The sequence below is a fragment of the Sminthopsis crassicaudata genome, chromosome 1 (assembly GCF_048593235.1).
Source record: "Sminthopsis crassicaudata isolate SCR6 chromosome 1, ASM4859323v1, whole genome shotgun sequence".
In the NCBI taxonomy this organism is placed as follows: Eukaryota; Metazoa; Chordata; class Mammalia; order Dasyuromorphia; family Dasyuridae; genus Sminthopsis; species Sminthopsis crassicaudata.
Window position 1 is genome coordinate 624058826 of NC_133617.1, and position 24885 is coordinate 624083710.

General features: G+C 40.0%; 2 protein-coding genes across 3 annotated transcripts in view; both read right to left on the reverse strand.

Annotated features, from left to right (window-relative positions):
- Positions 1–24885, reverse strand: part of SLC1A3 (solute carrier family 1 member 3) — a 103016-nt gene that overhangs the window by 3893 nt on the left and 74238 nt on the right. For both annotated transcript variants that reach the window (XM_074282641.1, XM_074282642.1), the window contains 5 exons: positions 21422–21464; positions 11312–11604; positions 5502–5735; positions 3759–3953; positions 76–210 (listed from right to left, as the gene is read on the reverse strand). In XM_074282641.1, the coding sequence (XP_074138742.1) occupies positions 76–210; positions 3759–3953; positions 5502–5735; positions 11312–11604; positions 21422–21464 (900 nt within the window). The remainder of the gene's footprint in view (positions 1–75; positions 211–3758; positions 3954–5501; positions 5736–11311; positions 11605–21421; positions 21465–24885) is intronic.
- On the reverse strand, positions 14047–19258 carry LOC141551239 (importin-13-like). Its single transcript, XM_074282640.1, has one exon. The coding sequence runs from the start codon at positions 19114–19116 to the stop codon at positions 16174–16176; it is 2943 nt and encodes a 980-aa protein (XP_074138741.1). The 5' UTR covers positions 19117–19258; the 3' UTR covers positions 14047–16173.

The window sequence follows — 24885 nt, forward strand, 5'->3', positions numbered from 1 at the left end:
TCCCCATGGGGCCGTGGAACCCTGCGGAGCTCCCTGGCCCAGGCGGGGTGTTGGATGCTGCTGGATCATACTCACAGGAACCAGTCCACAGCAATGATGAGGGTGATGTCGTCCGTGGGCAGCCCCACGGAGGTCAGCACGATGACCATGGTCACCAGCCCTGCCTGAGGGATTCCAGCAGCTCCGATGCTGGCAGCTGTGGCTGTGATGCTGTTAAATGAGGCACCAAGTAGAGAGAAAAAATGTGTCAATGTTTGGAAAGAATTCATCACCGTGCAGAGTAAACACTGACAAACATTGCCCACGCCAGTATGACTAGCTTAGGGCTTTCATCGGTGGAGCAGGAGTGGCGAGGCTGTTCTAGGAATCAGGCACTCTGATTAGGTGATAACTGCCCTGTTTCATCAGCAGGAGGTTCAGAGATGGGCTCTAACAAGCTTTTTGCTTTCCCGTGGGCACTAGAGTTACAGATGCTAATGTTCACAGGCTAACAGAGATGGTACATTTCTAATCTGGAAGACTGACACACGACCCCATGTGCAAACAACTAACTTCTCCGGGGCCCAGCCCACCCTGAATTTATGTAGGAGGTTTATATTCTGGAGATTCCATACTCAAATGAAAATCATGGATTAGAAAAAAATTAATAAAAGTGACATAGTTTGGTCTATCACTTGGTGGTGTCTTGGGAATAACTTTGAGGAATGAATCAATCCAGTTCTGATAATGGCTGATGATCAAAATCAATAATCCTCCCCAATGGGTAAATAGTCAAAGGGCCAACAGGTAATTATCAAGGGAAGGAGGGAAGGTAACAAGCGTTTATTAAGTACCTATTATGTGCCAGGCACTGAGCTGCAATCTTTACAAATATTCTCTCTTTTGATCTGTACCACAGCCCTGAGAGATAGGTGCTATTGTTAGCCCCATTTTCCATGAGGAAACTCAAGTAAACAGAAATTAAACAAGGGACTGAATGAGGAGTTCACTTAAGAAGCTTCTGCTAATCAATTGCTGGTTTAATAACCACAGATGGCCAATGACAAAATGTTATGATTTATGCAACATCATATCAACACATTTCTGGTGTTCATTTTTTCATGATTTAAAGAAAAGTTGGAACTGGGAATAAAAAAAGACAAGAAAAAAAAAACATTTTAAAGCAGAGACATTATAACATGATGAGTAGGGAAGAGAAATAACTCGTTGTAAATAGGTGTATTGTAGCTTCTCTGATTCTTGACTAATTAAAGTCTGAATTCCAACTGGAGAATCTTTTTTTCATGAATGGCTTCAATGAAAAAAAAATTAAATTTAAAAGTTAGTAAATATTTTTGTTTTGTATAAGAATGTGTTTCTCTGTATGACTTTTAGATGCTTTGTATGTTGTGATTTATTACAGTTGGAGATTTGTAGAGTTTTTTATTTTCATATTGAATCATGTTACTTTTGCATAATTTAACAGCTGGGTTAATTCATCATGTTTGCTCTTTTAATAAAAATACAAGGATAGAGTTCATTTTGAATGCAAGTTGCCTTTATTATAAAATTGAGTTGGCCTTAGTTATGTAATTTCTTGCATGATAGTCTTTAGCTAGCCTTTTTAGTTGTTGACATATTTATTGAAATTTATTTTTTAAAGGATTTTCCCCTTCTTTTTGTTTTTGGTAAATTATTCACAACTTAAGTGGCTACAAATGTGTTGGGGGAGAGAGTTGTAGATCTTCTGTGTAATTTTGAAAACTAAATGTTAATCCCTAATCAAGCATTGTGCAGCCTATTAAATTTAAAGATCCCCTGGACCCATTAACAGTGTTTACAGCAATTAGTAACACTGTTTATTGTTCGTGTTGATTCAGTATGTTATTTTGAGTTTGTTATTAAAGGTCTTCATTTGGCAAGATTTATCTTTGAGTTTTCTTAATTTATGAACACTATTTGATCTCTTTAATATGTTGAATTTAATTTTGTCATAGTACTATTGAAATGACATCCTTTTCATTTTGTATATTTTTTTCTTCAGCGCAAAATCTTAAAATATGATGTCCTCTCCTAGAAGAAGATAAAAGAAAAACTATTCCAGATTACTTATAATGAGGGGAATGAAAATTAAATTAAAACATGTCTGAAATTCCACTCTACACCCACTGTAGATTGGCAAGTTGATAAACATTAAAAGTGACTATTGTTGGAGTCATCTGGGAGGAAAGGCTTACTAATGCCCTATTAGTGAAGCTATAAATTTGGCCTAGACACTCTAGAAAATAATTTGGAACTATATGCCACAAAATAACAACATGGTGCTTACCCTTTAACCTAGCAATACCATTAAAAAAGCCTATATCCCAAATAGATTAAGGAAAGAGAGAAAGAAGCCAAATTTAATAAAATCATAGATCTACTTTTTGTTGGAGCAAAAAACTGCAAACAGAATGGGGGGAGGGTCCATCAATTGAGAAATGGCTGAAAATATAATGAAAGGAATGGATTCAGGGAAATGTAAAAAGATTTGTATGAACTATTGCATAATGATGTAAGTAGAACCAAGAGAATATATAATGATTACAATACATAAGGAAAAATTTCTCTGAAAGACTTAAGAATTCTAAGCAATGCAATCAATAATCATGATTCTAGAGGATCTTTGATACAGGATGTCACCCAACCTCAGAAAGAGACGTGATCTACTCAAGATGCAGATGAGACATATATGTTTTGACATGGTAAGTGAGAAACTTTTTTTTTTTTTAACTATGCAAATCTGTAATAAGAGAAGATTTAAACAATTATTTATTTATTTTGGTGAAGGATGATGAGAGACTGGTGAGAGGAAGGAGTCCTGGTGATAATGAAGTTAAGGAAAAGAAAAGAGTGCCCCTGAAATAGTTTTTTAAAAGGTTCAGAAAAGATCACAAGGAAGTTAAGCTGGAGAGACAAAGACAAAGGGAACAGACATTTATTAAACACTTACTATATTCCAAACAATGGGCTAATTGATTTCAAATTATGGTCTCATGTGAGCCTTGGAAGTTTGAACACTTGGATGTAGGTATTATTATTCTTATTTACAGTTGAGGAAGTTGAGGCAAGTGATTTGCCCAGGATCACACAGTTAATAAGTGTCTGAGGCTGGGTTTAAATTCAAGTCTTCCTCACTCTAGGTCCAGTGGTCTCTGCCCACTGTATCATCTAGTTCCTAAGCAGGACAATTTTAGAAATTAGCCATTAAATATATTATGTATTTTTAAAATGTGATTTTATATACAATCCTATTTTCTGTTATTTGTATACTTGCAATGTTCATATTTATTAGAACTAGAAAAGTACAGAATAATAATAAAAAAGTAAATGGCACACTGGGTATAGTGTCTGTCTTGAAGTCAGGAGGACCTGAGCTCAAATGTGATATCAGAAACTTACTAAGGTGCGTGATGCTGGGCAAGTCACTTAACCCTCTTTGCCTCTATTTCTCATCTGAAAAAAGAGCTGGAGTAGAAAATAGCAAACCATTTCTGTATTTTTACTAAGAAAACCCCCCAAATCAGACACAATATAGCAATAACAGCAAAAACTTAATAAGTTCAGATTTTTTATTATCATTCTACCTTCAATCTCTTCCCCTCCTCCTTTAATTTCCCAAATTTTTAGGCTTTGCTCCCATCTTTTAAAGCTATTTTTAAGGTAAATATTGTGTGTATACACACACAGTCCCCCCCACCCCCCCACATACATGTACACAGTTGTTCATACACATTTACCTGATGGTGATAATCTGTCCAAAGTTCAGTTCAAAGTTATTAACTTGAGCAATGAAGATGGCAGCAAGGGCCTCATACAGAGCAGTCCCATCCATGTTGATCGTGGCTCCCACTGGTAGGACAAATCTAGTCACACGTTTGTCCACTCCATTGTTCTCTTCCAGGCACTTAAAAGTGATGGGCAGGGTGGCAGAACTGAAGGACAGTTAAAAAGGGGTAAGACTAAAAGCAAGCATTATTTGGCATATGACATTTGTGGTACTATTGTTCTCTGCCAGGTGCTAATTTGCTACTAACAAAGCAATTAATTTTTTGTCTCCTTTTAAACACAAGAATAGATCTCCCCTGTCATCAGAAAAATGACAATTCGGGGATCCTTAAATGTATGTCCCTTCCATCAGTTAGGCTGCAGATGCAAGGACTCACTTTGTGGGAAACATAATTATTCTCCTTTTACATGTAAACTTGGAAGAGATGGAGGAGATGGCAGCTCATCCTTCTTCTGAGCCAGAGAAGACAGACTTCGGCCAGCCAATTAAATCCAAATGGGAATTGGGTTATCAAAGAAGCAATTTAATCAATTCATATTTCTAAAAGTTAATTAAAAAAAAAAACTTCATATGTCAAGCTAATAATAATTTTAAAAATAAAATGGAAGGTGAATTTTAATAATAAGTATTATTATAAATGAGTAAAATTGAACTCTGTAATGATAATGATCAAAGTTGATTTTAAGGAAAAGGTGGTTTATTTTTTTTGCTGAGGCAATTGGGGTTAAGTGACTTGCCCAGGGTCACACAGCTAGAAAGTGTTAAGTGTCTGAGACCACATTTGAACCGGGTCCTCTTGACTTCAGGGCTGGTGGTCTATCCACTGAGTCATCTGGCTCCCCCAACTCTAAGGAAAAAATTTGCCTTCTATGAAGTGTGAGGGGTAAAGATCTATGGTTGTGGAATACTGAATATGCTGTCAGGCAGGGTTGATGTATTCCTTTGTTTGATTAAAATAATTTTTTTCTCTTTCTTTTTAATAAGTGATAGCTTACTGAGGAGGGGGATATTTGAAAACTATGGTGTTATAAAAAACACAAAGGTGTTAATAAAATAAGATAAAATGACATAACAATGCCTTACATCTATATAATGTGTAAGCATTATTTTTCCTAAGGGCTTTCACATATATTGTCTGATTAGATCATACAATAACCTTATTATTTCTGTTTTACAGGTCAGGAAAGTGAAGCTTGGTGCAATTAAATAACTTGTCCCAGGTCAAGGGATTATTAAAATGGTCTCTAGTCCTCTATCCCAGGGCTTCTTAAACCTTTTCTACTTGAAATCCCTTTTTTGTCCAAGAAATTTTTACATGACTCCAGGTATATTGATATATAAAATAAACATCAAACATTTTCTGATAATAAATCACAATTTCATGACTCTCCCCCCCAGTTTAAGAAGTTTTTGTTTATCTCTGGTTAGTCACCTTTATGCGACCATAGCTTTGAAACTAATGTTTAACAAGGTTTTGCAAGGGTGAATGTTGAAAAATTACCCATGCATATGTTTTGAAAATAAAAAGCTTTAATTAAAAAAAGAAACTAATCTTTAGTATTTATTACATTTTTTTTTAAAAAGTAAACTGTGAAATGGAAATTCATGTTTTATACTGAATTCTCATTTTATGTTGTTATGCCTCTCAGATCCTCATTTAGAATAGGAATTAGCTCAGTGATGGTGCAGTTACCTGGAAGATGTCCCTAAAGCCGTGATAAGCGCCTGCAGTAAGCCTCCAATAAAAACCCAAGGATTTTTGCGAGTTACCAAGAAGTACAGAAGTGGGAGCACAATAACTGCATGAATGAGCAATCCGATGATGACAGTTATGGTGTACATAGCCAGCTGCCCACCAATCACTCCCATATCCTCCATCTCAACAATTTTTCCAGCAATCAAAAAGAGGATCCCAAGTGGAGCATACCTACACAGAAGGTGACAAATAATCAAACTCAGTTTACATTTCCATGCAACAAGTCATTTAAAACAACTTTGAACAATTAGATCATTTTGAGTATTATAAATATTCAAATCACTACAGAGTCCTATGAAGGAAGATGCTCCAACATCTAGAGAAAGAACGTCTGAATAGAAGTATGTGCAGTATGGTTTTATAGACACCTATATATTTAGTGTTTAAAGGTAGCCTTCTTGAGGATAGTGTAGAGTGGGAGGGGAAAAAACAAGCTTAGAAGGGATCACAAAAAACAGGATCGCTTTGAAACTAATGTTTAACAAGTTTTTGCAAGGGTTAATTTTTTTAAATTATCCATTCACATGTTTTGAAAATAAAAAAGGCTTTAATTTTAAAAAGAAACTAGTGTTTAGTATTTATTACATGGAAATTCATGTTTTATATTGAATCCTCATTGTATGTTGTGCTTTGTACATGAAAATATTATTTTATTTATTATTTATATTAATTTATATCAATAACATTTATAAAAAATAATTTCTTTTTATTTTTTATTTAAGTCAAAGTGAATAAATAATTAAAAATTTAAAAAACCCTAATTCATTTAGTTTGTTATCAAATAATACAATAATATGAATTTCTCAAGCTTTCTTATTGTCAGGTTTCTTTTTTGTATCTGATAAAAGCTCCTAAGGACCCTTTCTTTCAAATTTTTTTTTCTTTCCTCTTGTTCATAGGAAGGGTTCCCTCACTTTCTGGGTAATGTCTACAGGTGTCAAGTCCTTAATATATAAAGTCCATGGCTTATAGAACTATTGAGCATAATTTGGAAAGCATTACTATATAGAAAGAATATGGAAATATATTAATGTGATTAAATCGAGGCAGTCATAATGTCAGCTTTACATTTTAGTTAATCTTGTGTGTGTGTTACAGAGAAAAAAGAGAGAGGCAGAAAGAGGGCCATTAACTCCACGGCTGGTGACTCTGGGCTGGCCTGCGGCTGAATGACAAGGCACTAACCCGGTTGGAACTGCACTGGGGAGAAAGTTGGCCATCGGCTCTGAGTCATTATCTGGATAACCAGAGGGAATGCAAGTTTAACACCCCTGGGACAATGTCCCACTTTCCCCCAAACTAGTTATAGCCTTGTCCTTCTGTAATGAAACACATATTTAAGGAGTCACGGCACTCCAGCTTTAAAAGTTTCTGAGAATTTTCCATTTCTTAAAGTACTTGGATCTGGAGGATTTGACTATCATCAACTTAGAACACCTGCCAACCTACAACAAACACGTCGTCTAATTCAATAAATAATAACCTTAAAGCTCTTATTGCCCCCGATGCTGTCATTTGTGGGCTTGCTCTTGCTGGCTCTGAGAGAAACAATGATTAATTGAAAAAAAAGGATGGTCTTGGGGCAGAGTCTTTTCTCCCCGTTATTATGTGTGACCTCTGGGATCCCCACGGCACCAATGCCCGCCACGGGGTACAAAAACTGCTATCTCTGAAAGGACAGAATAAAATTGCCCATAAAAAAGGGATCTATGGGGAACCTTGTAGGTTTCTTTGGGAAAAGACAAAAAAAAAAAAAAAAAAAAAAACATCCATGACTGCTGGCAACAGTCTTTTAAAAACACAGACCAGGAAATCACAGCAGTACCTGTTTTATGGAATTTAATAACAGTGCAGAATGTGTGGGCTAATATACAGCTGGAAAGGATAACCAGCCAGGACCATTCAGTATCACTGAATGGGCTTCATTCATCAAAGAGATGAAAGGTAAAGGGATTTTAATAATATGAAGATAAATGTTCACTTGTAGTGCCATAAGGATTTCAATGGGGCCTCCCATCTAGGGGCTCATGGGTTAGCCACTCCTGTGGAGCCAACATTCTGACTGGTCTTTGTGTCTAAAATCCATGTTCAGCTTGGACAAGCTCTTGAAAAATGGATTTTTCCTCCCTTGGCTCTGAAGGCTTTGGGGGCAGAGAAGACAAAAGGCATTTCCAACAGTAGAGGCAGCTGAAGGCTTTCTTTAGGAAAAAAAGTCTGTCCATCATAGGTGCCAAGGAGAACTTTGGGGGTCACTCATTTATATAAGAAAGAAATGTAACAAAAGCAGCTCCCACAACTCTGTGCCTTTAAACAGTCTTGCCTTTTCTGAGGAAAGCCCGATCCAAACCAATACAATTCAATAAATATTTATTAAGCACTCACTAGGTGCAAGGAACTGCACTAGGTATTAGTGTCCTTAAAGAATTAACGTTTTCCTGGGGGCTACAATATATCTACTAATATCTCTCTTCTTCTCTCTCTACATATATGCATTCACATATATACAGAATAGATACAAAAACATATATACATACTATAAATACACATAATACTCATATACATACATATATAAACACACACACACACACACATATATATATATATATATATATATATATATATATATATATATATATATATATATATATATATATATATATATACACACACACACACTTATTTATGTATACCTCTCTCTTTCTCCCTCTTTCTTGCTCCTCTATATGAGAAGGCAGGAGAAACTGCTAACAATTAAGGAGATTCAAGAAAGGCCTTTATAGCCCCTTTTTTTTTTTACCCATCTTTGTACTCCTACAAAGCCTAGCACAGTGCCTTGGATAAAGTAGGCCCTCATTAAGTGTCTGCTGAAGTTCTGAAGGCAAATGTTACCTTCTGGGTGGAGTCTTTGTCTCTGTTTCCTGACACTAAGGTTGTTAAAATAATTTTTGCAATAAATTGTCTGTTGGCATTTAAAATTACTTCTTAGGAATATTCCACTTATACAGCCAAGCTACCATTGGCTTTGGTACCTAGGGCTGAACTTGAGCTGAGACACCTGTGACTGATCCATGGCAGCCAAAGAAATGATGCTTCATTTTAGGGGAAATGCCCCATGTCTGCCACATGTTACTTGGAAAGTGCCTCTTGTTCTCTAGGACTGAGAGACTATAAAAACAACAGCCTTAGACACCTTTGTGAAGCTGGGTATAGAGACCTGACCCCATCTATCTTTAGTGGGAAAATAAAGTGCTAGAAAGATTCTATCTAGACTAGTTCTTTCCAAAGTATCACTGTATCTCACCTGGTAGCCAGTGATTTTTTCCTCTGGGGAGTATGCAGTATGTGTGTGTGTTCTGGATTCAGATTTTGGGGTTTTGCATTGCTAAAAATAAGTTTCCCTTGTAGCTCTCTGGTTGTTCACATGTATTTCTACATGTAGGGAATGATGGAAACTGGATTGGCAGCTGTTTGTTAGAGCTAAATTCAATTTAATCAGCACCCAAAAGAATGCCCTGAGTGTCTCTCTGTTTGGTAATGACCCCCCCCAAGAACTTAAAATAGAAGAAATTTCGGTTTCCCAGATTTGGTATCCTTTTTTTAGTTGTATTAAAAAAATTAAACATGGGGGAATAAGCCTTCGCTGGTCCTGGGGAAGGCATTTGATTCTATTAAAAAATAAACATGCAAACATAAGTAAGGAAACGTATTTGTTGTTCCATCATTTTAGTTGTGTTCAACCCCATTTAGTTTTTCTTGGCAAAGATAGTAGAGTGATTTGACGTTTTCTTGAAGAAACGGAGGTAAACAGGGTGAAGTGGCTTGCCTAGGCTCATTTTCAAGAAATCTTGGACTGAAGAATTCAAAAAACAAAAACAAAAACAAACAAAAAAAAAACTGAAGGGTTTTATGAAATTCCCATGGGACTAGCAAAAGTCACCATCCTTCTTAGTTCAGATTACAGCAATCAACAAACACTTAGAAGCTCCAGTGAACTAGTTTTTCCAAGGTGCTTCTCCTGGATGCAGATGGTCAGTCTTTGGTAAGGACCACAAACCTTCTAGAGAATGTGGACATGAGAGGATTAGGGAACACCTACCTGATATGCCTTCAAAGTCTCAAATGATGGGGATAAGGTATTTGGCTCAGGCTGTTGTGGGTTAGAATCACATTATTGTGTTGGACGTATCTAGAAAGGGTCAATTACAGATCCCTTTTTTAGAGAGATCCAGAGAAAACTGAGACAAGCTAAAGAGCAGAAACTTAAAGATGGCCTAAGGTGGGGAGAGAAGGGAAAGAAAAGGGACTTTTCTTAGGGGCACAGGCACATTATATTTGCACTCACTCTTACCAAAACAGCCAGTAAGTGTGCTGGTATATGGTTAACAAATGATTGAAAAAAAACATTTTTTTTACCCATGTCACATTTTTTAAGTTAATCAGCATTATAGACATTTTCTGTATTGTTTTCTTAAGTCTAGACAATAAAAAAAAAAAAAAAAATACTGTATCAAGCTCTGATTTGTAACACTGGTAGATTTCTGAAGCATAAATGCTAACATTTGAAATTTAACAATTGGTTCTCAGGACCCAGTTTAAGCTATCTCCAGCAAACTTCTGCAAGTTAATGCTCAAGAAGAGAGGTACATTTTTGGCTTCAGTTTTCCCAGCTCCAGCTTCAGAAAGACAAAGATTATGACTTCCCAGTTCAAGAAATAGTAGCTTTGGAGAGGCAAAATCATGTGGTGGGTATGTTGAAAACTTTTGAATCTGACTTCTGGAGGACTATTGAGAAGTGGGTAGCAAAAAAAAAAAAAAAAAAAATCTGTATTTTACTCTCCAGCATTACCATGTGTTGTTCAAATGGTGCAGCCTTTTGGGAATGAGTGTTGCCTTCCTAAACCACCAAATTTATTTCTTTTGGGGAAGGAATGTAAACCCTTAAGGTCATACTATAAGATTTATATATTCCAGGTGGCTGGATGGCTCAGTAAATAGAGCACTAGGCCTGGAGTTAGGAAGACCGAGAGTCAAATCCAATTTCAGTTACTGAGCAGCTGGGAAACCCCGGGAAGTCTCAGCCAATGGCTGCCTCAATTTCTTCAACTGTAAAATGGGGATAACATTTACCTCTCAGTGTTGTTGTGAGATCAAATGAGATATTATTTGGAAAGACTATAGTATAATATCTGCCACAGAGTAGGTTCCTAAGAATGAAACTCAGCAGAAAATTGTGAGTTGTCATGTCAAGTCACATTAATTTATAATTTAATAAGACTAAATCTAAGGATGATGTTCTAAGTCTAGAGACTTTACAGATCACTAAGATGTTGATAGGACTCATCAGAATGGCAGGAGGACTCACCCACTGTTTGCAGATTATTTTGTGGCTATTTTGTGGGCAGACTCTTTTTTGTGGTTTCTGAACTTGTTGTGGGATGAAAGAATTATTAGGAGACATCTCTGTTAAATACTGCTTCCTCAAGTGCTTGCCTCAAGTATTGAGATCCCTTTTACCCATATTGGTGGAGATCTAGACAAGAGCTCTAGGCTGAGAGCTCCCAGAGGAAATTCTGAATTAGGAGGGAGTGGGGCAAATCAGCCAAAGACAGAAATTGGGTAAGATGTTGGATCACAGGCTACAACAGTAAAAACAAATAAAATTCCCCAAATAAAATCCAAATATATATATATATATATATATATATATATATATATATATTTATAAATAGAGGAAATGGAGTACCTACCACATGATCACAGCTACCAGTCTCATAATAGCCTCATTGAGGCAATCAAAGAAATCTTTCAGGGCTTGCCCTTGCTCCTTCATATTTCCAATCACCAATCCAAAGCACATAGAGAAGACGACCAGCCCCAGTGCATTCACTCCATTCACAGCCCCTGGGACTGGGACCATTTCTTCTTTTATACGAGTGAGGGTTTCCATGGCCTCTGAAACATTGCTTATCACAGAAGCTAAAAGTGTTTCATTGGGCGCAACAAGCACCTTGAAGGTTTTCTTCTCATAGTTGGTCTTAAACTGAAACGATAAAAGAAAGCCAAAAAAAAAAAGGTTATAAACACGAGGAATTGTTTCATTGAGAAAGATGGGCACCTTGAAACTTTTCTTCTGATAGTCTTAAACTAAAATAATAAAAGAAAGCAAAAAAAAATTATAAACAAGAGGAACTGTTTCATTGAGAGAGCCACCTTGAAGCTTTTCTTTTCATAGTTTGTCTTAAAAAAAATAAAAGAAAGCAAAACAGAAAAAGTAATAAAGAGGAGTAAGAGTACCATTCTTAGATTAGAAATGGACCTCAGAGGCCATCTAGTTTCACACCTTTATTTTACAGATAAGAAAACGGCTGTCCACCCAGATTAAGTGACCCATAGAAGATCACATGTGTAGAGTCAGATTTAGGATCTTAATCCAGAGCCTTGGATTAAATAATCTACTGTAGCCTGCTGTCTACTTTCTCTTCATATGAGCCCTTTCTTATTGCTTGTGACTGTGGAGAGTGCTACTGAATGGTAGAATGTTAAAACTGGGAAGGGGATTAGAAATCTATTTTACAAATAAGGACACAGAGGCTTGGAGATAGAAAATCACTAGCTTGAAGTCACAAAGCAAGCTGGTTGGCAGGACTAAGAACTCAGGCACTTGTGAATATTAATTCACTAGTGATTCTACTTTGTTTAGTTGTTTCTTTGGTGTTACCCAAATGATACTGCATCTATTTTTTCAAATGGACTCATGAATAGAGAGCAACGATCCTTACAGAGCAGAAATGTGAGATAACAGCCACAGAGCTTTTTCTCAACCCTCACGTGGCATTGACTTAAGACACAGTCGGTTCCTAAAAGCCTGACTCCCAGAACCTTAGAGCTGGCAGTTCTAATCATGGGGGGAATCATGGGGACCTACCTTGCTTGCTGAGTGAGCTTACACTAAATTCTCCCTAATATTTTGAATTGCTTGCAAGGCCCTCTCTAGCATTATTTTAAAGTATTCACAATGGCTTTACCTCAAGTAAGCCATACAAAGACAATGTATTTAACAAATGGTTCCCTCCCAAAAAATGTACATATAGCATACTTTTAAGTTCAGTCCATTCTCTATGACTTCCTTAACTCTAAGTAATTAGCAAAATAATAAATTAAATCCTGAATTGGAGGGTTTATTGATTTCTGGTTTATTAAATATGCTGAAAATTTACCAATTGGCTGGTGAATTTACTGGAGCTAGTTCTAGCACACTCCTATTAAGTAACTGGAAGCTTTCCAGAGATTCTAAAACTCCCTCACTCCCAAACAAAACCTAACAGGAATTCCTATTTGTATATTCTATCTTCAGATACTCCCCCGAAGCAGTTTAGAACATAGCTGTAGTTTAGGGAATGTTAGACCAAGAAGTTAAAAGCCTTAGGGCTAGGAAATGTAAGAAATCATTTCATTCAGCTTCATTGTTTTATGGGAGGGAAACAAGAAGATTCTCCAAATATCATGTTTAGTAATTAGTAGAGCCAGAATTCAAACCCAGGGCTTTGGTTTTAAATCTAAGTTCTTTTGTAACTACATCAAATAGCCTCCCAACAGAAGCAGTGTCTCTCCAGGGTAGAGAGGAAGGGAGGACAGAAGAGACAAAGGGAAGAACACCAGTGAGTGAGTTCATCCCCTTACATTTTTTTCATGCTAAATGGGCATGGAGGCAGGAGAAACAAGATTAAGATTAGACAAGAAAAGATTAAGATATGGGAGTCTGGGAAGTGTTAAGAGACTTTTCCTTGCTACTTTCTTCCCCTATGAATTATGCAAAGAAAATGATTCAAATGTCTAAAGCCTTTGACTAAAAAATCCTATTCTTAGGCATATATACCAAGGAAGTCAGGAAAAAAAAAAAAAAAAGCTCCACATAGACCAAATCATTTATAGTAATATATTTTGTAGTATCAAAGAAACAAAACCAAAGTAGATGTCCACCAATTGAGGAATGGCTAAAAAAGATGTGGTACAATAGAATTTTACAAGGCCGTAAGAAATGACGAACATAACTGTAACGGGGTGCCAGGACTGGTCAATGATAACAGCCTTTAAGTGGATGTAATCACTTCTGCTTGGCGCCAATCACACAGATGCTTAGGGAGCCTGTTACCTAAAGAATTCACCCCCGGAGAAGCCTGTGAAGACTTGCATGAGCAACAAGCAGGCAAGACACTTCTCCCAGCTGATGACCTGATCTCATCCCCATGCTAACCTGGATACTCACTTCTTTCAGCTTCCTCTCTACCATCTGCAGAGCTGGATGATGGACTAAAATCCACCTCAAGCTTTCCTTTATAGAAAACAGGCTGGACTTGGTGGCTCTATTTGGGGAGAATTCCCGGCAACAAGATGACTCTTCCCTTGGCACTCCCTCCTTCACTTTCCAACTTCCTTTTGGTGCTGCACCCCCTGTTCTTAGTGCAATACTACACACACAATAGGCACTTAATGACCTTTATTGATTTGAATTGGCATCGACTACAGCAATGTAAATAGGAAGAACAGCAACAATACCCAAATGAAAAGTTCAATAAAATATCAAACATGGTCTTGAAGATGAGTGAGGAAAGTGCATCTTCTTTTCTTCTTTATAAAAATGGTGGGATGAAGAGACATGAAATACTACATACACTGTTTATATTAAGTAGTTTTGCAGACCTGCTTCCCCCCTCCACCTTTAAAAAAAAAACAAAAAAAAAACTATGCTATAAAGAATGGCTCTTTGGAAATAGTAGGAGGAGGGATATAATTAGAAATGAAAGTGCTAGAAAATCAAAGCATATCAATTCAAGTAAAGTTCCTCATGCACCATACAGGTATGGTGACTGGTCCTCAGGCAAGGCCAAGTCTGAAGAGTCTCTATGTAGTTGCTGCCTCAGTGGCACATTTGTTAGCCTGTCAGCTGAGCCAGTCCAAGCTTGATTGGCACTTTCACACACTCACTTAGTTTGTTTTTAAATTCAGGAAATGACATTTTTTAAAATTCTGAAATGTGAAACGAGGCCTCCTAAAACAATAAGAAATTTTGATGACTCAAAATCAAACCCCCCTAGAAAGATTGACACTTTTGGCTTTGTGGAACCATTCCACAGCTCGTTAAAATAACAGAAACTGAAATTAAGGCTGTACTTCTACTTAAATAAATTCCCCCAATTAACATCCTGTGCATGGAGCCAAATCAAGTTTGTATAAACCTTTTCTACAGAGCTGAGGAAGCCTATGCAGGGTATTCTGCTACTGACCCATGGTTTCAAAGCCCTTGAGGGTTTCCCCTTAACCCTGAGAGTCAAGGTCAAAAAAGAAGTCTTGTCATTAAGTGCATATTTCTGTAAGAAAAGTAGAGGAATGAAATTCCCATTCTCTGTGGCCTTGTTAGTTGATATCTGTTTTTAACTAGAAAGGAGAATAAAATCACTGAGGTACAAAAGCATGGCACTTTGGAATGACATTCATATTCAGGAGCCACAGGAATCTCCTGGTGTTTGTTATAATGTGTACATTTTCCAAAAGATTAGCTTAACTTTACAAATGGGAGGAATCAACTTGACTCTCTCCAAACCCAGGGGAAATAAAAGAGAATTACATACTTGCTACATTTTCCTGGTTTGGGGGTTAATTATCCCAAACCAATAACAGAAACACTTGAAAAGGATGTATTATTCATTTGAATATATGGTCTTCAATTCTAATTGCTAAATATAGTAGCAGCAAATACTATACAACTATTCCCTGACATATAGTAATCCATATGGACTTCATAAAGCAGATGAATTCTCTATGAATTACCTAGATAACCAAAGTTATGTAATTTTGAGCTTCTCTATGATCTCAATTCTATCAGATCAAAATCGCATATATTTGAGAACCCTGAGGTACCCCAAGGGGCTGCCCTGAACTGGCAGTGCAGGGCTTGGGGATGAACAATCTTCACATCTAAAGATCCCACAATTCAAAGTCAGAAGAAAATTCCTTCTATTATTAATCCCATAAGGTGGAAGTTCTATATCAAGTTGCCATATATCAGTGGGAACTGGACCTTATGTAACAGTGAAATCCCAGTAATATATTTCTTTGTAGTTTTGACTTTTGAAAACATCTGTTTTCTTGGCAGCTCACACTGATCCAGCTGCTTGCTGGCTATTTTAGAAAATAGAAATTCAGAATCAGTCACAGAGATTACCACCAAGCATACAGAAAAATGATACGGGGCATCAGTTTTTAAAAAAAAATATATCAGTAAACAGCACACACAGAAACCTTGGTTTCCTGATTCAGCATTCTTGCTATGGACCATTGCCAGTCATAAAAAAAAGCCTCTCCACTTCTGATGAAAGTTGAAATTTCTATCAGCAGTACTATAACTAGGAATTTTGGCACCTCAGGCAAAATCAATTAAACATGGGTAAGGGCTGGCAATCCAAAAAAAGAAAAAAACACTACTGTAGAAAAATAGACACTTTCAGGTATTAGTTACATTGCACTCTTGACCAGAACCATAGGTCTGTGTCTTTGATTGACAACAAAACTTAATATTTATTTTCTACAGAAGGAATGTTTGGGGCTTATTCTACAGAAACTCGGCCTCAGCAAGCTCTAGTTCGTCAACAGTGTAGTCAAGGTCCTCGACCTCCCGGCAGAGCAGCATTAACTCTTTCACCATCTCCTTCACTCGACGCTTGTTCACCCGCCTTTTGAGGACCTGCTGGATAAAGGCATCTCTCTGCTCGGCACTAAGCAGAGGCGAGGGAAAATCCTGTAGCTCCATCACCTCCTTGATCCACACGCTGAGGCAGTTGAAACAGGTTTTGTTGAGGGCAAAGATGACATCAGCAAAGGAATCCAGGAGGCTGCGGGAGACCTGACCACTGACGACCTCGAGCACAGTCTGCAGCAGCTCTTTGCCATGCTCATGGACCACCTGCCTGATGGATGGGTTCTCCTCACACTGGGGCAGCAACTCTGCAAAGAAGCCACAGGAGGCCTTGACCGTCAGGGCCTCGGGAAACTTGAGCGCCAACAGACCACACTGGAACATAGCCTTAACATCCAGGCTGTCAGACAGGAAGAGGTCGGGCTTCTGCTTCAGGACCTGAGCCAGGAGTTGCATAAATGAATCAACAAATAAATGATTCTTGGGCCTTTGCTGGAAGTGGGTAAGTGTGACAGAGGTGACGAAGAAGAAGAGGTCCTTGATGGGAGGAAAGTGAGCCGGTTCTTGCGCAAAAATGCGTACCAGCTGGCGAGTGAGACTGAGGGCAGGGGCCTGTGGAACTGAGTTGAACATCTGTCTCACCATCTCACAGAGCTGGGGAATCATGGGCATAAAGTCATCCAGCAAGGTCTTGATGGTTTTCTCCAAGATAGTGCACACCGCCTCTACCACCTGGGCATCATTTAACCACTTGCTCAGCACCTTCTGGATGAGCCGGAACACTTGCTGCAGCACAGTCTCCACCGGGTTGCATTTCTGGGGTGCAGGCAGCTTACTGATCTGGGAGCCATCACTCTGGTCCTCATGGTGACCGATGTCCAGTGTAGTGAGGAGGTTTGACATGAGCCCCAGGATGTGGATGATGGCCAGCTTGTTAGCCGGGCTGGTCATTTCCTCAGCCAACTTCCCCAGCTGATGGATGAAGGGTGTGACCAGTGAGTGGAGGTTTTTCAGACTCTCTTCCACTTGCAAGGAGGACAGCAGAAAACCCAGGGCTTGCATCAGCCACATGCACTGACCCGTCTTGTGAATCTGCTTTGTCAGCACCTCCTGGGACACTGCGACAATGTTGGCGGCAAACGGAGGCAGCTCGTTCTTGCACTCCCGGCAGATCTTCTTGAGGGTGGACACAGAAGACACGGAGAGGGCCGGATTGGCCAGCGAGTGCAGCACCAGGGGCAGGACGCCATTAATCATGCCCGGGTGGTCGGCCAGCCACTCCGACAGGGCCCCGATGGTGAACATGACGGTGTCGCCCAGGTGCACGTTGCTGATGCTGATGCGGGGGATGAGGTCCACAAGTCCGGGTACCGCCTCCGAGTGATTGACATCAATGGTTTCCGCGATGGACTGGAACCCATAGAGCAGAGCCTCAGTGTGCTGCCAGGCGCAGGGCTGCTGGGGGTTGGTGAGCAGGCGGCCCAGCTTGTCATAGAGGCTATTCAGCATCTCTGCCCCTAGCATCTCGTACATGTTCACCAGGGTGTCCGAAATGTCCACTCTGTAGATCCGGAACTGCTCCTTCTCATCTGAGGACCAGAAGCTGTACTCTTCATCTGCGGGAAACTGGGCCTTATAAAGGAGCACATCCACCAGGTGGAAGTAGACGGGGCGGTACAGCTGCTGGCACATGGCCTGCTTGTCTGCCTCCAGGGACAAGATGTCATCCTGCAGGGTGTACCAGAAAGTGAGCGTCATGGAGCTGGTGATCTCATTGACCACCATCGAATGGCCCGGGATGCCCGTGCAGAACATGATCATGTTGACCAAGGCCAAGAAACTCTGCCAGTGCTCCACCTGGTCCAGCAGGGCTCTCGAGTGGTTCTCCCCCAAAGCCACGGCAATTCTGCAGATGCCATGAGACGTCTCCAAGTCCCCGTCCTGAACCGCCCGCTGGAGCTGCTCCTGCAGCCCGAGCACCAGGGGCACCAGCTTGAGCAGCGTGCTCACGTACCTCTGCGAATCAGGCTGCGCGATGGCAATGACGATGGCCTCCACGCTGCAGTCGAAGAGCTCGGGGTCGCTGAGGGCCTCGAAGGCGGCCTGCATCAGCACCTCACAATCCAGCAACGGCACCTCCAGGGGCACCCAGCTGGAGAAGCACTTGAGGGCCTTCTGCTTGACGGCGCTGGGCAGCTGGGGCTGCAGCAGCAGCTCCTCCAGCAGCGGGATCACGGCTCTGTACTCCTGCGCCAGCACAGCGCGCACCTCGCTCTGGCGCTCCGGCGGGAGCCGGCTGGTCTCGAGCTCCTCGGGAAGCACGGTCAAGAGCTCCAGCAGGGCCAGGCTTTGGTCCTGCCAGTCCTCGGCGGCGCCCTCGGTCTGAAACAGGCCCACCATGTCCGCGACGGCAGAGGGCCACGCGTCCGGCATCATGCTCAGGGCCAGCGAGGCTAGCGTGACGCACAGCCGCGTCAACACCATCTTGGAGCCGCCGGCGAAGCGGCCTATGTGCGCCACCAGCTGGGCCTTCAGATCCTCGTACTGCTCTGCGGGAATGTCGCTCCAGTAGCGGGATATCTTGAAGTACAGGGAGCTGGCGCCGAAGTACTGGATCTCGGGTTCCTTGTCCGGCTGCAGCAGCTGCCAGCTGAAGTGCCAGGCCTGAGGGGAGAGCTGGGCCTGCACCAGCCACTCCTGGGCCACGTTCTTTTTCTCGATGTCAGGGTCATGGTAGAGCAGGTTTAGGGCCTTCTCCACGTTCTCCACAGTGAAGTCCAGGGGCAGAGGCTGCTGCACGCTGGGGCAAAGGTCAGGGCCGGAGCCGGGGCTCGTGGCCCGCTCCTCCCGCTGCTCCATCTCGGACCGACTGAGCAGGGCGGCTTCACCGCCTTTATACCCCTCCGGGCATCTGGAGGCGGGGCCAGAGCGGGTATGGCGGGAGCGCGCACCGTGCGGGCAAAGGCGGGAGCGAAGTAGTGCGGGCGCCTCCTCCCCCGCAACAGTCGCCTCCTCCCCTGAGCTGGCCTCCGGGCGGCCTCCTCCCCCGGGCCTCACTACGGCTCGGCTGGCTCCGCGCCCGCGGCCCCGGGATCCCACGCTGCGCTGCGCTGCGCTCTACTCCCTCCCCATCCTCCGTCCGTCCGCCCCCAACTTTATATTTATTGAGATTAAATGAAATGACGAGAAAACTAGAGCAAGCTGGCTTGTAATTACTACAAATTAAGTGACAAGGTAAGGTCTAAGATTCTAAGAGTTCTGAAAACCGAAATCAGTTTACACTTTCCCCAATCTCTGCATTAAATTATTTTAAATAATAATAACAGCTTTTTATTTTCAAAATCCGTGCAAAGATACTTTTCAACAAAACCTTGCAAAACCTAGTGTTGCAACTTTTTCTTCTTCGTTCCTCCCCCTGGACCGCAAGTAATCGAATGCAGCTTAAACGTGTCTGCATTAATGTGTGCATACATGCATGTAGATATCACTTTTTACCTTTGCTAACATCCCCAATTGGGTCCCGCTGCTTCTTTCCAACACTCAAGGGCAAGGTGCTTGCTGTACTTTTCATGCTCACACTTTTTTGAAATGGTCATATTTCTTAATGTTTCTATCACATATCTCCTTATTAGACTGTAAGTTGCATGAGGTGACCATTTCTTCATTCAGCAGGTATTTAATTAGAGCACTGTGCTATGCAATGGAACCACCCCCTCAAAAAAAATTAATCCCTGCCCTCGGACTTGTATTCTATTGGAACATAGATAATTAAATACAAAACATGTAGAAAGTCAATTAAATGCAAAGTAATTTCTGCTGAGGAAGATAGAACTAGAGATTTTAAGAAGTAAAGGTAAATGGAAGTACATTCCAGGCAATGGAATCAACCTGTACAAAATTATGGAGATACTGATTTTAAGGAATGGTATGGAGATTACCTCTATTGGAATGTTTAGTGCATGAAGCAGAGGGATGTAAAATAAGTCTGGAAAGATGGGAATGAAGTAGGGATTTCAACCCCCCCAAAGAGGCATTCGTATTTTATCCTACATTCAAGAGAGTCACTTGCAAGAGAGACCCTATCTCCCATCCACTTTTATGGTGAATTAAGTCACCTATTTTAGTTCTTTCATTTTCCTGTAGGGATAACAGGAAATTTTCTCATTCATTTCAGAGAAACTAGATATTTGGTTTTTCTCTCTGCTGCAGCTGTAAGGGGTTCCTGCCACCCTGAATTTTTCCTGGCATGAGAGTATTTTTTAAAAATAGCATTTTGTTTTTCTCCCCAGTTACATGTGGTGTAGTACCGTTCTATCCTTGGAATCTCTAGGGCTCTAAATTTCCTTTAAATTCTCTATTGCTTGTAAGCAACTACAAAAGCCTAGAAAGCCCTCAAAAGCATGTTATTATTGTTTTTGTGGAATAATTTTTTAGTCTGGTTCATTTCTTCATGATCTTATTTGGTATTCTTCTTCTTTTCTTCTTCTTCTTCTTCTTCTTCTTCTTCTTCTTCTTCTTCTTTTCTTCTTCTTTTCTTCTTCTTCTTCTTCTTCTTCTTCTTCTTCTTCTTCTTCTTCTTCTTCTTCTTCTTCTTCTTCTTCTTCTTCTTCTTCTTCTTCTTCTTCTTCTTCTTCTTCTTCTTCTTCTTCTTCTTCTTCTTCTTCTTTTTCCTTCTTCTTTTCTCTCTCTCTCTCTCATTTTGGTGGAAACAGGATGATGAACTGGCCTCTGAGTTAGGAAGTCATGAATTCAAAGCCCACCCTTGACACATACTGACTTTTGACCCTGGGGCAAGTCAATTAGCTTTTCTGCAAAAACTTGCAACAGCTTGCCACTTTCAAAAACTTTTAACAATTGAGATCAGCATTGGGAGAGGGAGCTTCATAACCAAGAGTTCTCTAAATTGGTCTATTGGACCTGAAAGCAGGTCCAATAGCAACAACAGTAGAAAAAATCACTTGCTGAATGGTGTTTTTATTTTAGAGATGTTGGCTGCCCTTCATGTACGATAAAAGAATAGCAAGTGGGCTCTGACTCAGCTTCTCTCTTTCTGGGAGACTCTCTACTATCTGCTATAATGGGAGATTTGGGAGATTTGTTCATTTCATTAGCATAGTATTAGAGGAACTTTGAAAGTAAAAAGAAATAGCCATTAGGTTTTTACCTGTTTAAAGCAGGCTTCCACCAGATTGGGAGGGAACATATTCCTGTGAAGAGAGAAAGGAAATCATTGGGAGAATATCCTGAACAAATTCAATTATGTCCCTTTCCCACCAAAGCTTTGCCTTTTCAAAGGTGAAGGTTTATTTGATTAACCCAGGCATTTGTCTGGGGCTGGGAGAGCATAGGTGGGGCAGGGGGTCATATCTATGCAACAAAATTTTAAGTGCTTTTTATGTGCAAAACACTGTGCTAGACGCTAAAGGGGATTGAATTTAGTTAAGATAGTTCAAGCTCAAGATAGTTAAGATAGCTCAAGGAGCTTATAGTTTAGTTAGGGGATAAGACACCAAAATGATAGCTGTAATGTGCAATCATATGATAACTGCATTAGAAAGTTATAAAGAAAGATATTTGAGCAACAGAATCACAGACTTAAAGTACAAGGGACTGATACTATCAATCCACAGATAGGAAATGGAGACCCAGAATTTTACGGGAAGTATATACCTAGAGAAATAGTAACGCTGAAAAGATAGGTGCCATGAGATGCTAGGGGACCTTGAATGCAAAGAGAATGAAAACAGATGACATCTCTGTTGGATTTTAAGCCCTTTCCCATCCTTGAGAAGAGTCTGGTTAACTGAAGTATTAAGTTAAATTTTGTATCATACTGTTTGCTCCTCCATGAATGAAGGAGGACTTGGGAGAAGGACAAATTGTTCTTAGACAAATTCCTTGTTACAACTCTCAGGGCCTTGATTACCTCTTGTGCAAAATAATTTTGAAGGCCTTTTCTGGCTCTGATATCTGTGATGTAAGAAATCTGTGAGAGGATGGAGGCTGCCATAAAGGATTTAGTGTGCCATAATGTACTTTTAAAGGTTATGAACAGTAGTCTGAAATGACCCTTTTTGATATACCACCCTCTCCACTGTGTCAGCATGAGTACCAGGCTCAGATCTCTCTGATCCCTTTTCAATGGCTATCACTGCTCTCAAAGTTACTATCTGTGCTAGCATTTCCATGAACACTCACAGCAAAACTGAGATGTAGGAGAGTCCAGGCTAAAAGTTTCAAGTGAAATGGCTTATTATGGGCCTCACTAGGGGTAAAGGAGGAAGGGAAAGAAATTCAAAGTCTTAGCTTTGGGAATAAGTTCTATTATTAGTTCTGTTGTTAGGTACATGAGCACAGAGAGTGCTGGCAGGTCAGCCTGTTTGGTTTTCCACAGGCAAACAGCATGCTTTATAATTTTCCCCAAAGTTGCATTTGTTATCAGCCAAGAATGGTGAAATGGTCCATTTCTTACTCATAAGGGGGATATGATGATATATTAGTATTATTATTGTTTGTAGTTTTCCTTTTTTAATATTTTAGTAATTCCAATCTTTATTTTTAAGTAGTTAGTCAGTGTCAATCTCCCCCACCTCCACCTTTTTCTTTCTTTCTTTTTTATAACAGCTTTTTATTTTTTCCAAATAAATGCAGATAGTTTTCAACATTCACCTTTGCAGAATCTTATGTTCCAGTGTTTTCTCCCTCCCTTCCCCTCCTCTCCTCTAGACAGCAAGCAGTCCAATATAGGTTGGACATGTGCAGTTTTTTAAAAATATATTTCCATATTCATTATGTTGCAAAAGAACAATCAGATCAAAAGAGGAAAGACAAGCGAAAGACCAAAAAACCCCACAAACCCAAGCAGGCAAAGAAATAACAATAAAAAAGATAAAAATATAATGTTTGATCCACATTTAGTCTCTATAATTTTCTCTAAATATGGATGGCTATTTCCCTTCCAAGTCTATTGAAATTGCTTTGAGTTTCCCCATTTTTGAAAAGAGCCATATCCATCACAGTTGATCATCATATAATCTTTTTGCTGTGTACATTGTTCCCTTGGTTCTACTCACTTCACTTAGCATGAGTTCATTTAAGTTTTTCCAGGCTTTTCTGAAATCATCCTGCTTATTATTTCTTACATAACAATTATATGTGGTATTCTAAAAATAATTAACTCATATTTGGTTCAGTGGACTGTTAGATTTTGTGTCAGAGGTCCTTGAGTCCCCAATTTATTATATTTTTTTCCTTTGGGTTTAAATGGCTTGCCTGGAGGTCAAAGAGTGTTGTGTCTCATCTGAATTTGAACTCAGCTCCTCCTGACTCCAGGGCCAGTAATCTATCCTCGACACCATCCAGCTGCCCCGCATAATTTATTATCTGTGTGACCTTGGACAACATATTTAACCCTTCTTGACTTCAGGTTCCTCTGAGGTTATAAAAGGAGGGGGTTGTACCAGGTGACTTCTAAAAGGCTAAATTTGTGATCCTTCAATTAAAGAAGAATTCTAGAGAACTTTTGAAAAACATTATTATAAAGATCATGACATTTTGTGGTTATTGTTATAACTTGTTGGAAGAAGGAGGTAGGGGATGACTGGTTCAGGACACATAGATGGTCTCACAAAGGACTTCATCAGTCACTTAGTTAAGCTGAATGACTCTCCCAGAATGTTGGGCTTCTCTGGACTTTAGACCAAATTCAGTCTTAACTTAGCCATTTAGTCACATGATATTGGACAGATTCAGAATAAGGTGGCAATTGTTAGATTGGTCCCAGGGGATGCCCATCACATCAGCACTGGTGATGAACTATGGATCAGGGAATTCCAGAAAAAGGAACTTGAATAGGAAAGAGGGAAATTGTCTTCCAGGCTGTGCTGACACAGCAGCAGCAGAGATTGTAGTGCCTCGGACCACATGGGCTCAGGGGGAGATCCCAGGTCCCCGGGAAAGGCAATAAATAAAAGGATGGGCCATACTTTAGCTAAAGGCAAGAACAACTTGTTACATCTGACCGGGGAATTTGCTTGGGTAAACAGAAACTGGGTCATAAACTAGGTCTAGGACCTGAGACTATCTAGTCCACCAGGAACTGAAGCAGCTATGAGAATTAATTCCTAGAGACCAGAAAATTCAGAAGAAATTTCTGTAGGCTAAGTAAGGGGACTGGGAAGTCTTATTTGATGGTGCTAGGGGGCTAACAATAGGATCCCAACAAATCCATAGCTGAAGGGACTGTGGGTGAAAGAAGCTACTTATAAATCTTGAAACCAAGGGCAGGAGATCCCAACTGGGATTCTCATACCTAGAACTAGGCTGAGGATATTGGACCACAAGGACTCTTGTGTAGTTCTAGTGGCCATTAGCACTTATTTGAGTTTAATAAAATACTGATTTATAGAATCACAGATCTAGACCTAGAAAAGACATTAGAAGTTATATAGCTTCCTCTTTTTTACAAATTAGGAAAGTGAGATTACAGATATGTCCAATGACTTGTCCAAGAAAGAAGTGGAAGAGCTGGGATTTAAACTTAGGTTTTCTGGTTCTAAATCCAGATCACTTTCCATTGGTCTGTGATATTTCTTTAGTCCAATAAGAGAATAAAGAAATAAATAAAGA

Bases quoted from the DNA above. Each gene is read 5' to 3' on its own strand.
- LOC141551239 (XM_074282640.1), bottom strand. From the start codon at position 19,116: ATGGAGCAGCGGGAGGAGCGGGCCACGAGCCCCGGCTCCGGCCCTGAC.